Source organism: Montipora capricornis, chromosome 11, assembly GCF_036669925.1.
Source record: "Montipora capricornis isolate CH-2021 chromosome 11, ASM3666992v2, whole genome shotgun sequence".
NCBI lineage: Eukaryota > Metazoa > Cnidaria > Anthozoa > Scleractinia > Acroporidae > Montipora > Montipora capricornis.
In genome coordinates this window covers 18,257,304-18,269,803 of record NC_090893.1, presented here as the reverse complement: position 1 = coordinate 18,269,803, position 12,500 = coordinate 18,257,304, and the positions used below count along the sequence as shown (strand labels likewise).

The 12,500-nt window shown below is 37.2% G+C and overlaps 1 protein-coding gene and 1 long non-coding RNA gene across 2 annotated transcripts; one reads left to right on the top strand and one right to left on the bottom strand.

The window, feature by feature from the left end:
- Positions 1-4,007: 4,007 nt before the first annotated feature.
- Positions 4,008-7,397, bottom strand: LOC138023640 (GTP:AMP phosphotransferase AK3, mitochondrial-like). The gene is given in 7 exon segments (XM_068870683.1): positions 4,008-4,185; positions 4,708-4,723; positions 4,726-4,774; positions 4,933-4,983; positions 5,228-5,293; positions 5,433-5,539; positions 7,105-7,397. Coding segments are annotated over 7 exon segments (651 nt in total). The 5' UTR covers positions 7,370-7,397; the 3' UTR covers positions 4,008-4,088.
- Positions 7,398-7,542: 145 nt separating this feature from the next.
- On the top strand, positions 7,543-12,335 carry LOC138022776 (uncharacterized). The gene is made up of 4 exons (XR_011126635.1): positions 7,543-7,586; positions 8,494-8,889; positions 11,561-11,684; positions 12,258-12,335. It is a non-coding gene; the product is annotated as an uncharacterized lncRNA (long non-coding RNA).
- The last annotated feature ends 165 nt before the right edge of the window (positions 12,336-12,500 follow it).

The following is a 12,500-nucleotide window of genomic DNA, read 5'->3' as shown; positions in this document are numbered from 1 at the left end:
TTGAGGATAAATTTTCATTTTCTCTCCTAAAATGGAGTGCCGTTCCAACTGGTGTCATCTTTGAGAAATTACCACACCCTTGTCATATTAAAAACGTTGAAATAGTCACGAAGCGATTAAAATGACGCAAATTTATATTTTGAGATGACGTTCTCATTGCCGTCGCCGTTGTCGTTGCTTAAGCTCCCTGTTATGATTGAAATTCGTCGCAACGTTGCACGAAGCGTTGCGGAAAGTAGAACCCAATAATTCTACTTTCCGAAACGGTCTCTGCAACTTGTCTCGCAACGTTTTTGGCCGTTGCAAGGCGTGTTACATTGGGCAATGTTTCGTGCGACTTGTCTGGCAGTGGCGATCCAAGACAAGTTGCACGAAAAATTGCACAGTGTAACAGCGCCTTAGGTTGTTTAAGGCAGCATATACACGAACGCGGTTTCACGTCGAGACGGACTTTGAAACCGCGTCAAAATCGATGCGCTTGGTAAGTGTTTACACGGAACCGTTTTCGCCAGAAAATCCAAGTCGTGATGGTATAAGCAAGCGCTGCTCTACGTCCTAAATTCACTATTTTGAATTGAACATGCAAATTTCGCGCCAAAATAGTAACCGTATTCATTGCGATGTGGTTTCGCTGTTTACACGACAGATGAAACCGCACCGTTTTGAAAACGCTCCACTTTTGGCAGCGGTTTCAAATCGACACGGTTTCGATGACAGTCTCGACCGGTGTCGTGTAAACGGAAGGTGTAACCGCAGCGAAATCGATGCGGTTACAAATGAAACCGCGTTCGTGTAAACGGTGCCTCGGTTACAAATGAAACCGCATTCGTGTAAACGCTGCCTAAGTCCCGTCGATCAATACGAGCAATTTTTATGCAACATACAAATCAAATACATTTGAAAGTAAAACAAATAATTTTTGACAATTCGCAGTTAAGTGGGTCAGTCAACATTGTACAGCAGACTGAGATAAAGCAGAAACAAGGCAAGGTTGCCTAGAGGAGTGGTCGTTCTCCAATGGCGCTCACGAAGAAGCAGGAATTTGCCACGTCGTCTACACGAGCAACTTTTCGTATTTGACAACTTTGTTTTGTCACATAAAACTCAACACGCCAGCTTTTCAGCAAATACATTTGTCATAAAAATTGGTCAAATCTTCTCGTACACGAGCAAATTAACATCGTCACAAAAATTGTCACATAAAAATCGAGTTGCTCGTCTTTAGTAAACCTGAGGTTTACACTGCAACCCGGTTGACAATCCGACGTAGTTCGATGCTACTCTGATTTGAAGATAAATGAATGTAATTTTGAATTAAAAAATACGAGCTACTTCCCAAGTCTTTGACTCTCCTGGCTAGTGTGTTCATCAGGTACGGTATATAGCTGAAGCTGTAACAAGAATCACCGTACTGCTTAGCTTGCATCACACCTTCATGCTATTGTAGAGAATCCCGAACTTTAGAATCTCTACAGAGGCACCCAACGATAATCTTCGGTGAAATGTGTGTTCGGGAGATTCAAACTGTTCTAAGAATTTCGGTTCTACGTTGCCAAACAGTTATAGATTTCTTTACTAAAAAGATTCGCAACCAGGGGGAAAGTAGTCCCTTTGCATGCCTTTGCGTTCTCGGAAGGAATATTTTTGCAATTTTTGGCACTTAAAAAGGTCACCTAGCAGTTTCGGATGAGCAAATGATTCTCTAGGAAGTTCGTAGAAGGTAACTTTCCCCTAGCAATTTTCATTCCCTAAAATTTTCGGACTTTTCAATTTTCAGGTCAGATGTCCAAACAGATCAAAATTCTACCAGGTGATAAAAACATCTCTTTAGACAGTCTTTACATATTACAAGGAACCTAGATTTGTCTTTCAAAGCTTTTGGCTCAATTTTCCTCTCAGGGAAATGGCAACGAAAAAACGCCCAGGGCAGATAATAATTACACCTGGTTTACCGTGGTATTATTTTTTAATATCAAAGGAGATATACAACGGTAAAATACTTTTCCCAATATACAAACCATCTCCAGTTTATAATCTATCATCATCACTTACTATCTTAAAAGTAATCCAAGATCCACAATTGTGTAACAATGTCGTCGTACAAGTTAAAAATCTCGTAAAAAGTTTTCAAGGGACACTGTACGTCTTACAGCATGCGCTATCCATATTATGATTGCATATTCACAACCATAGATGACAAAGTAGTAGTGATACGATTCTTGGTAATGAAACTTGTTTTCTTTTTGGTTTCTGTTGGTGCTTGTCTTTATTACTTAGAACAAGCCTAAAAATAACGTGACACGGTCCAAGTCTTTGAATCTTTAAGACACAATGTTTGAAACCGACGGGAACGGCAACGAGAACGTCATCTCAAAAGATAAATTCTCATTATTGTAATCACTTCACGACTATTCCAAGTTTTTTTTTTATATGACTAAGGTGTGGCAGTTCCTCAGGAATGAAATCGTTATGAGCGGCGCTTAATTTAGGGCAGAAAATTAAAATTTATCCTCAAGCCCTGACGTTCTTCATAAAACCTCAAAATTGGCTATTTCACGTTGTTGTTTTGCTGACGACGGCAAAGAAATGAACCAAAGTGAAAAACGCACGTGCAGAGCGTGCAAAGCCCACTGAATATGCAAATTTGAGACGTTCTCGTTGCCGTCGCCGTTGTCTTTGCTAAACCTCTCTAATATTTGGAGACACTCACAGAAAACAACGCAAAATAGAGAGAGAAAAATAACTTTTTTCTTCACATTTTTTATATAAGTATTAAGGAATAGTAGAATTGTCTAAAAATAAGGGTCAAATTCAAATTTCTTTGACTAGTAAGTCTTCATATTCGGACCTAATTACAATTTCATTCCTAAGGTTAACGTTCATACTTTTTCACCCAAAGGCGACGTTCTTGTTCACTACATTTACTGTTCTTTGCCTCAGAAAGACGTGAAATTCCTTGAGAGAAATATTCAAATGTCTCTAACTCTAATTTCTGAACAAGGAAACGACAATGATTTGATATAATCAAGACTTGACAAGAATTTCAATTGAGCGTGGAAATCCCCGTTGCTTAGCTAGTGATAGGGTGAAAAATTTCGCGCCACTTTTTCCACCAATGAAAAGCAAAACCAAAAACGTGACTAGCACGTGCACACTTTCCCACCCATTTAACAACTTACAAGTCATTTCTTCGATTTTTTATTGGCTAATTCCAGGTTATTTGCACAAGAATGCGTCCATTGTGATTGGTCGTTTCTTTTTCTTTATTTGCAATAATTTGTTTAAGGCCCGTTTTAAACGTCTCATTTCACATGTGCCGAATCTAATGGAAATGAGCTAAAACAATAGATTTTTCTCTTTTGCATTAGATTCGGCACTTGTAAAATGCGAAGTTTAAAACTGACCTTATACACCCTCTTCCAAAATAGCCTCCATTTTGGTATTCTTTTGTTTGTTTGCAAATTAACCCCTGAACATGTTGCCAGAGCCGTAGCCAGAAAAGAGTGAAGACTGAGGCAATGTCCATGAAAGAATTTTGACTGAGGCAGTGTCTGTGGTTAAATTCTCTTCCTAGGCATTTAGGGTGTTTATGACGACTATAAACAATAAAAACGAAAAACAAATTACTGAGGCAATTGCCTCGGTTTGCCTGTTACTAGCTACGGCCCTGGTTGCCTTGTCACAAAAAAATGATAATTTTAGTTTTCAAACTTGTCTCTATCTTGAGATAAATCAAGTTAAGTTCCTTAAATTTTTGATAAAACGCAAATTTTATCCTTCCGTCTCGGTAAAGGCGATGATGATTCTCTATAATATCATTTGTCTGTGTAATTATCCCTACGTGCGGGCAAATTACAGTACTTTAAGGCTTATAAAATTAATGACACTTATTAAGAATACCTAATTAGAAGATCTCTATTGTAACCGGGCTTCATTATTATTACGATTATTAGTAATAATTTACCAATTGAATATGACAAATCTCTACCTATAATAATAATATAATTAATAATTATTATTTAAAAGGGTCTAAAATTTATACTTGCACATTTATGAATTATATACAGACTACCAAAAAGGGTTTTCATTCATTGCTTGAAGAAATTCTCTGAAAGATAGTCTTTGACTTTGGGCCATATAACATTTGTCTCTGTACCAGAAAATGACTTCAGTAAACCTTTTTTACTGCAAAGACAAGAAATAATGGATTCGTGTAAGTAAGTGATTTGTATGGCTATCTTTTTTTTCACAATGGCCAAATGGATCCAATATCAGATGTGATGGCTAGACAAATGTCTTCAGACACCAAGGAGCTCATTAAAAACCTTCGCAAAAGAAAAACTGAAATGTTCCCAAAACTAACATTAGGTTAACCCATGATGTTAACCAAGTGCCTTTCCCAGGGACGTCTACGGGGTGTCCTTAATTAGCCATAATATTAAAAACACATGTGTTTCAGAGAATTTAAGAGTCACTGTTGAAAATCTGTGCACTGTCTGGATCTTCAATGGGCACTAATCAGAGTTTTCCACACCTCAGCTTAGTTCATTATTATAATAAAGAAATCCAATCGCACAAACAAGGAGGCATGCCAAGCAAGGGAGACAATAGCACTGGATGGTCCGCATTGCAGGTGGAACACACATAAATTTATTCAGACAATGATGCCTTTGTTCATCCTCACAATAGTAAGAGATCTATACTTACTCGTAAAAATCTATCATGGTTTTGTCATGTTTTCATACTGGGTCAACCGTTGTCGTACAGTTTCAGGCTATGTTAAAGAAATAAGAGACAATACTAGTGAATCTTTTATACTGCCATTGGGTTTCAAGTGTTTCATCATCCTTTAATTCATACGGAAAACAGATTTAAGATTAGGTGAATTAAACTGAATTAATTATTCATTAAAATGAATAATAAGAACCAGACCTTGTCGTCATCACGTTGAACAAGATCATCTCCGGTTTCGTCATCTTTTCCCTATGGACATTAAATCGGAAAGAAATGTTATTACCAATAGCAAACATATGTTGCAATGTCGACGTTGCCAGGAAGATGAGGTTGGTATTAGATAGTTATAATTATCTTTGCACTTGAAAGCTAACATAATGATTATAAACAAGTGAGCCATATTTTAGAAATTTGAAGCTCACTAAATTGACCAATCATGAATTAACAGAACACTGACTATCTTAGAGATACAAAAAAGAGTTAATACACTTACTGGAACTTTTGGTGGACTGAAATCCAAGTTGTAAGTCTTCCCACTGCCAGGGTGTATCCATCGTTTCTTTTGGTTGAGATTTACATGTAAGTAAGAATGGTTAGAAGATGATGGGCATACAAGACCAAAGTTAACTTTTCCAAGATGACCAAACAGAGATCTTGCTAAATCCTAATATACATGTAGAAGGATGAATTAGACTTACGGAAATTCTGTCAATAATGGTTTCAAAGGGAACATTTAGGTTAACCACAATGTCAAGTTCCTGCTTTTCACTCAGCTTTTCTGCTTGTATGACTGTCCTTGGAAAACCTGAAAAAGTAACAGTTTGGGATTCATTGATGAGGAGTTGTGAATGATCAGGGTTTCTTGACCAGTAGCAATAATAAATTATTTGAATCACTGCATTTTTGTGGGCCAACTTGATGTTTTTTTTCCACAAAACCAGACTTTCACAATCCAATTATAGCCATTACCGGTAATAATTTCGTTCAATAATAATTATTATTGTTATACCTCCCAACTCAAATACGTTTTCTGATTGGAGGAGAACGTATCACGTGTCATTGGTCAAAACGTCATGACGCCCTAGGGCAACAACAACTTCGACCTCAATGTTTCCCTCGGCTTTGCCTTGGGGAACATTGAGGGTCTCGGGGAAACAACACTCACTGTTTCCCTTGGGGCCAGTCATTAAGTGCTTAATAACCAAGGTTGAAGTGTTATGGAGAACGTTAGGGTCTCGGGGAAACAAAACTCACTGTTTCCCTTGGGGCCAGTCATTAAGTGCTTAATGTTCTGAACATTTCTTCAAAGATCTTTCAAAGATCTTCATGACATCTTTGAGGATCTTTCAGCCACCTTGTTAAAATCCTCAAAGGATCCTTGTAGAACCTTTGAGAGATCCTAAAGGATTGTTGCCAAGAGTTTGGATCTTCTTTTCATCTGGATCTTTGCAAGATTCTCACAGGATCCCCACTGATTCTTATAGGATCTCCTGAATCCACCTTATAACATTGTCTATGATAAAGACTTTTTAGAACCTTGAAGGATCCTCATCATCATTTGCAGGCCCTTAATGATCTTTAAAGATCCTTGAAGATCCTTAAAGATCCTATAAAGTTCTTCTCCCGCAGCTGAGGGTAACAGAACGAATAATAAGGTACACTTAAGGCTGATAACAGTAACAGTGCAATCTGAAGTGTGGCATGGGCTGTTGATGTCATGCAAAGTTCATGTCATATTTCATTAATAATTTGAGAGCTTTTATTAAGAAATGCATGACTAAAATCACTGTACATACTGTTCATTCAATTATAGATTTAGCTCATCAGGTCAACATTTAATGAATATTAATACAATTTCTGGCACAAAAGTCAATGAATAATTAAGCAGTCATGCCTACTGTGTGAAAAATCTCCTTTCCTACCCCACAAAACCTGTTTCCCTTTTTTGGGAGAAACAACGTGAAAATATCATCATAGAGTATAAAACAAACATCCTATCCAGTAACAAAGCTTTTGTCTCTTCAAATTCGTGGCGATCAAGTTTTTTCAGACACTTTACTTGAAACAGATGTAAGCGGCTTAAGATCAAGACGTTTCTTGAAGACGGTAGTCTCCATCGGGAAAAGACCATGCAATTATTTGAAGTTTAAACTATAAACTGAACTAATACGATCTCTCAAACGTAAGTTTGCGTCTAGAAACACCGATCTATTTAACTTGAACGGATTTAAAAATAAATATACTTCGCAGTGGACAGTGTCTTTTCAACAAGAACTAGTTTGCGAGTCTTCTTTTTCGATAATGGGGCTGTAGTCATCCGGTCCAGTAGGGATAGTGTATACAAAACTCAAATTTATCAGAAAGTCTTACCATCCAAAAGCCAACTTCCTTCACCTAGTTCTTTCATCTTGTTCAAAATAAGTTCGATCACGATCTCGTCCGGAACAAGTCCTCCTTTTTCCACGATCTCCTTCGCTTTTAAGCCAACCTCTGTACCTTCCTTAATTTGTGAGCGCAGAACATCTCCACTAGAAAGGTGAGTCACCGAAAAGGTATTGACGATCCTTTCAGAAACTGTCCCTTTACCAGATCCAGGAGGGCCCATGATAAGGGCACGAACTGGTTTTGACGACATTCTCGAGAGGGTGAATCTTACGCACCTGTTTAGTGGGTGTGTACAGAGATCTTCGAATTAAACGAAGAGTTCCGTGCATTGTGAAAATTCGGAATGTTTTTAAGAGAAAATTCTGGGTGGACTGGGTCTGAAAAACATTTTGCTGACACAATAAACTGCGGGCTCGCGAGATTGCACGTGGTTGATTCAAGATGGCGGATGTAAACGACAAGAAAAGGTATGCATGTGCGTGGATTTTGTCTGATATTCAGTGATTTTGTGAATCTTGATGATTACACAGATTATAAATGGAATATAAAAGAACCAAATAGTTTAACTGAGTGACATCTTTACTGTGCAAAGTCTGCAATATCCTTTTCTCAAGAGAGAGTCAAGCTATTGTAAACCTTGAGAGCTTACCTTCACGGCCCTTAAGATAGTAAATGCACAAAATATGATGATCCAGTCAACAGTGTTGGATAAAAATCACACAAAAATACAGGAGTATAATAAACACGAATTCGGTACATTGCATGCATATGTGACTAAGTTTAAAATACCAACTCACGATATTAAGTGCAAATCTTTCTTAAGTACGAAGTTCACTTTTCTCAGCTTGTCTTATAAAACGAAGATTTCCTATTTATTATTAATTAACTTACTGCAAGTCAGAGACAGTGTTAAAGGGAGCTCTGTGTGGATGGTAATATTTACTGTCAGACTTGGTTGCCTGTAACTCACCATTATAGATTTCACTGTCATCTCCTGCGAATAATTTATGTCAAGGGGGCAACGTGAGGCGAATTTTGCAGAATTTCGTCAAATCTTCCATCTTCGCCATTACATATACCTGCATGTCTAGACATAATTATAGCGGATTTGGCTAAAATGACAGATTCAGCTAAATTTTGGCTTGGCAAAGTTGGTGACATTTTGCCAAGAGTGCAACAGTCGAATGCAATGAGTTGGCTTTAGGGGCCCAGTGAAAGGGGCAGATTTTGGTAAAATGGCAGATTTGGCAGAATTTCGCCAAATCGTCCATTTTCGCCATGACCTGCATTTCTGGGCGTAAGTGCCTGCGAGTGTTGCACTTATCCCTCATTTGAAAAACACTAAGCTGGGTTTTTACTCTTTGTAATTTTCAGCACATCAAAAAGTTTCAAGAAAAAAGTTAGAGACAAGTCTGATGATGTGAAGTTAAAGGTTGAACCAAAAAAGTTTTCTAACGAAACAAAAGCCAATAAATTGTCAGAACGCAAGAGGAAGGGCCAGCAGTGAGGACAACGATAAAAAGACACTGATCAAAGCAAAAAAGTGGAAAGGCGACAAACAGAATGAAGGCAGAAGGACTGAATTTTCACAACAGGAGAAAGAAAACAAGAAAACAAAATCTGGAAGGAAGGAATTGCAGAACAAGAGTGAAAAAGAAACATTTGGCACTAGGAAAACAAAGAAAGGTTATTTCAATGATGGTAGAAAATCGAAGAGCTTGTTTAAAAAGAGAAAATTGTCTGAAGCAGGGCAACACAAGAAACACAAGGGTAAGTTAGAAAAAAATAATTACAGCAGACATCAAAAGAATGATGAGTCAACAACAGCCGCAAGTCAGAATGTCATCTGAACATATAAATTCATGTTAATGTAATTATTAATTTGTTTGATTGTTCTAAGTCATTCTGTGTGGAAAGTGGGGTCTTTCTGCAGGAACCGGAAAGCATTGTGTGTTTGGTCACTTGGGATTAGTCTTTATTTGGAGTAATTTTGTTTTCTGTCTTGTTTCTTTGTTTTTTTTTTTACGTAATTTGTGCTCCGGTACCCGCAGAAGCTCCCGGAAAGTGTTTATTTACCTAATTTTCCGTAATTAAATTGGTTTGAAGATACATGTAGTGTGGATGTTTTTCGATTGAGAAAATTGGTCGGAGGAAATTCATTGTTGTGAGCTCATGTCTTCCATTGCATTGGTCATTTGACAATACATTGATTGTATTTTTGAGATGAAAATGGCAGAAATGTACCAAAATGTAAAGTGCACATGTAGGTTGTATCCAGGGGCTTCCTCTAAGGTCATCCAGCTCCTTGATGCAGTAATGCTCCAGTGGTCGGCAATGCCTCAACCCAGCCATGAGCCCGCAAACCAGGTATCCACTTACAGTACCTGTCACACACTGAGAAGCGGTGGGAAAAGGGAAGGGAAGGGGGAGAGAAGCACGAAGCAACTTTGAATGCAAAAATTATATTAAAAAATGACCAAATAATGCAAAATTTTACTGACTGTTGCCATGTACCTCTGAGAAACAGTGCAAGCATTAACACCTGGGGCTGGTTGTTCAAAAGCCGATTAACGCTTATCCCAGATTAAAATTTATTTATTTATTTATTATTTATACAGAAATGCCAGTTCAGCATAGCTGGTTTAAATGGAAATCTGTACAAAATGATATGAATAAGTAATAAAAATATGTAAATGAAAGCAAAAAATCATTCAAAGAGTTCATGAAGGTGAAAAATTAACAAAGATGATTTAGATGTTTCTTGACTCTCAGTTTAAAACTAGTGACCGACTGATGATGGCGTAAGTTACGAGGAAGAGTGTTCCAGGATTTGGCGACATTGTACTTAAAAGATGTTTGAAATTAGTAGTCTTGGCAAGAGGCAGGCGGATAAGGTCTTTGCTCCAAGTGTCGTAGTTACGGATCTGCTCCGAGGAATGGAAGTCGTCCAGTAGATATGCTGGAGCCAAGCCATTGATACACTTACATGTATAGACCTGTATGCACTTTGGTGTTCTCTGCAGCATTGTAGGGATGGCCACTTCAATGTTTGCTGTATATCGGTATCAGTAGCCTTGCGACCCGCAATATTCCCGCTCGGGCTCTATGTAGCATTCCAAGGCGGGACGAGATTTTATTTCCAATAATTATGTTCAATGTGTTCATTCCATGTTAGGCATGGATCCAGAATGATGCCCAGATATTTAAATTTGTACATGTATACCCTTTCAAGATCTTTGTCATTAACACTAACTGTGAATGACTGGACTGAGCTCAGTTTTTGGTGGGTTCCCATAAGCATAACTTTGGCCTTCGAGTGTCTTTTAACATGAGATAGTTTGGTTCAACCATTCAACAACATGGTCGAGGTCTTGGGACAGAGCAGCCTCAATAGCCTCAATAGCTTGCACAGAACTGCTTTATCCTAGAACCGCTTTATCCAAGGAGTTTATTAATTAATTTTGTCTACTCCCAAATGCTGTTCAACACTGATATTCGGCAAAACTTTACATTCGAAAAGGTCAATCTTGAAAAACAAAAAAAAGAAAAAGAAACTTTCACCAAAAAGTTGAAAACATGAAACAAACGTTTACGCTAATCCTGGATTATGTTAATTGCCTTTCGAACAACCAGGCCCTGAGCTGCAAAGCGAATGACCACTCCATGTCAAAAGACAAATTTAATCATGACCTCTCCCTCTTTTTATTGTTAACTAATAGTATGTTACATGTAAGTCACATTAAGGTTACAGCTGTACATGTACGTGTATGTCATTTGAAGGACTCTTTAGGTAATAATTTCTAATGAAAATTCTTGGAAGCTCTATCAAAAATGTTGGATCGTGTACACGGACATGTACTAACAATGTACATGTATTGTAACTGTAACTTATACCCGATTCACACCAACTAAACATGTTTAATTAAACCAGGTTAACAAAATAAAAATGAGCAACGGAAGGCTGAAACACTGAATTTTACGTAGGGTTCATGTAAATTCTAATGTGTGTCTTCATTGTGTTGAATTTAGAGCCGCATGATGTCAGGTAGTAACTTGTATGAAGAAAACAATTTTAAACCATGTTTAACTAAACAGCTTTTAAACGTGTTTAAGCTTTGGTGTGAATGAGGTATTACTCAAATCTTCATACTAAATTAGCATCAAACAATATCTCTCTTGATTCAAACTATACATTATTAATTTTTATGCAAATAGAAAGGCATACACTGTACATGTACGTGTCTCTGAAAATTAATTACAATGTAGGTGCATATGACAATAATTACAATGTAGATGCATAATTTATGACTGTTACAGTGTACATACTCTTACAGTGTATCATGATAATATATATACTATGTAAGCATCATGAAGATGTACATTGTAACTACAGTGGGCAGAATTTTATACACAGCTCAGATGTTTCAATGCTATCCCACAGATTCGGTTGACAAACCAAACATATGGCAAATGAAAAAGAAGGAAAGAAAGACCTTTCGCCGCAAACAAAATGAAACGTTTGATTTGATCCACAGCCTCAAGCAGATTTATGAGACCATCCGAAGGTTAGTTATACAGTGTACCTCATGCATTTTCCACCCTGGTGCTTCCTTGTGCACATAGTAATTTCAATGAAAGGTCTGAGACAACTTAAAGTGCAGGCCGTAGCTTGCCTTTCTAGACATTCACATGCAATACTTTTAATTTTCTGTAATGACTACAGCATTGTTTTCTGATTAGCGGCTCCAAAGCAATCACTGTAAATAATGTGTTTTGCACCAAAATCTATGCCTGGGGTAGAAATGGCCAACACAGCAGAATTTCCATGTTATTCTATACAAGTCAATGTAATTTATTATAATTATCTTCAGGACTGTAACATCATAATTATTATTCTTCTCTAACTTACTACCGGGTAGATACATCCAACTAATACTTTATTTAAGTTTTATTTTATTTGAGAAATTTTCAAGCTTAACTGAAAAGGAAAGCTTTGCTACTGTTGATCGAGTAATAAGCGATACTTGGCACTCTTATCTCGGTATACAACTGTAGCTAATAAAGAACTAACATGTACCGGTAACTACAACCTGAAACTAAAACATGTATTTTATTGTTTTTTATTTTTCTCTTATTAGAAAGAATTGTTCCAAGGCTGAGAAATTGAGCTGATAGATAAGACTTTGAATCTCAATTCTGGTCATTCACATGAAGTTGGTACATTAAACATTGATTTTAATCTGACCTATACATGGAAATGTTTTGATTGGTTGCTAAATAGTTGGAAATTTATTTAACAGTCAATTAAATGACTTAGGCCCAATTCAGACGCCATACTTTTCATGAGCCGAACTTAACACATGTACATGTACATTGAATTA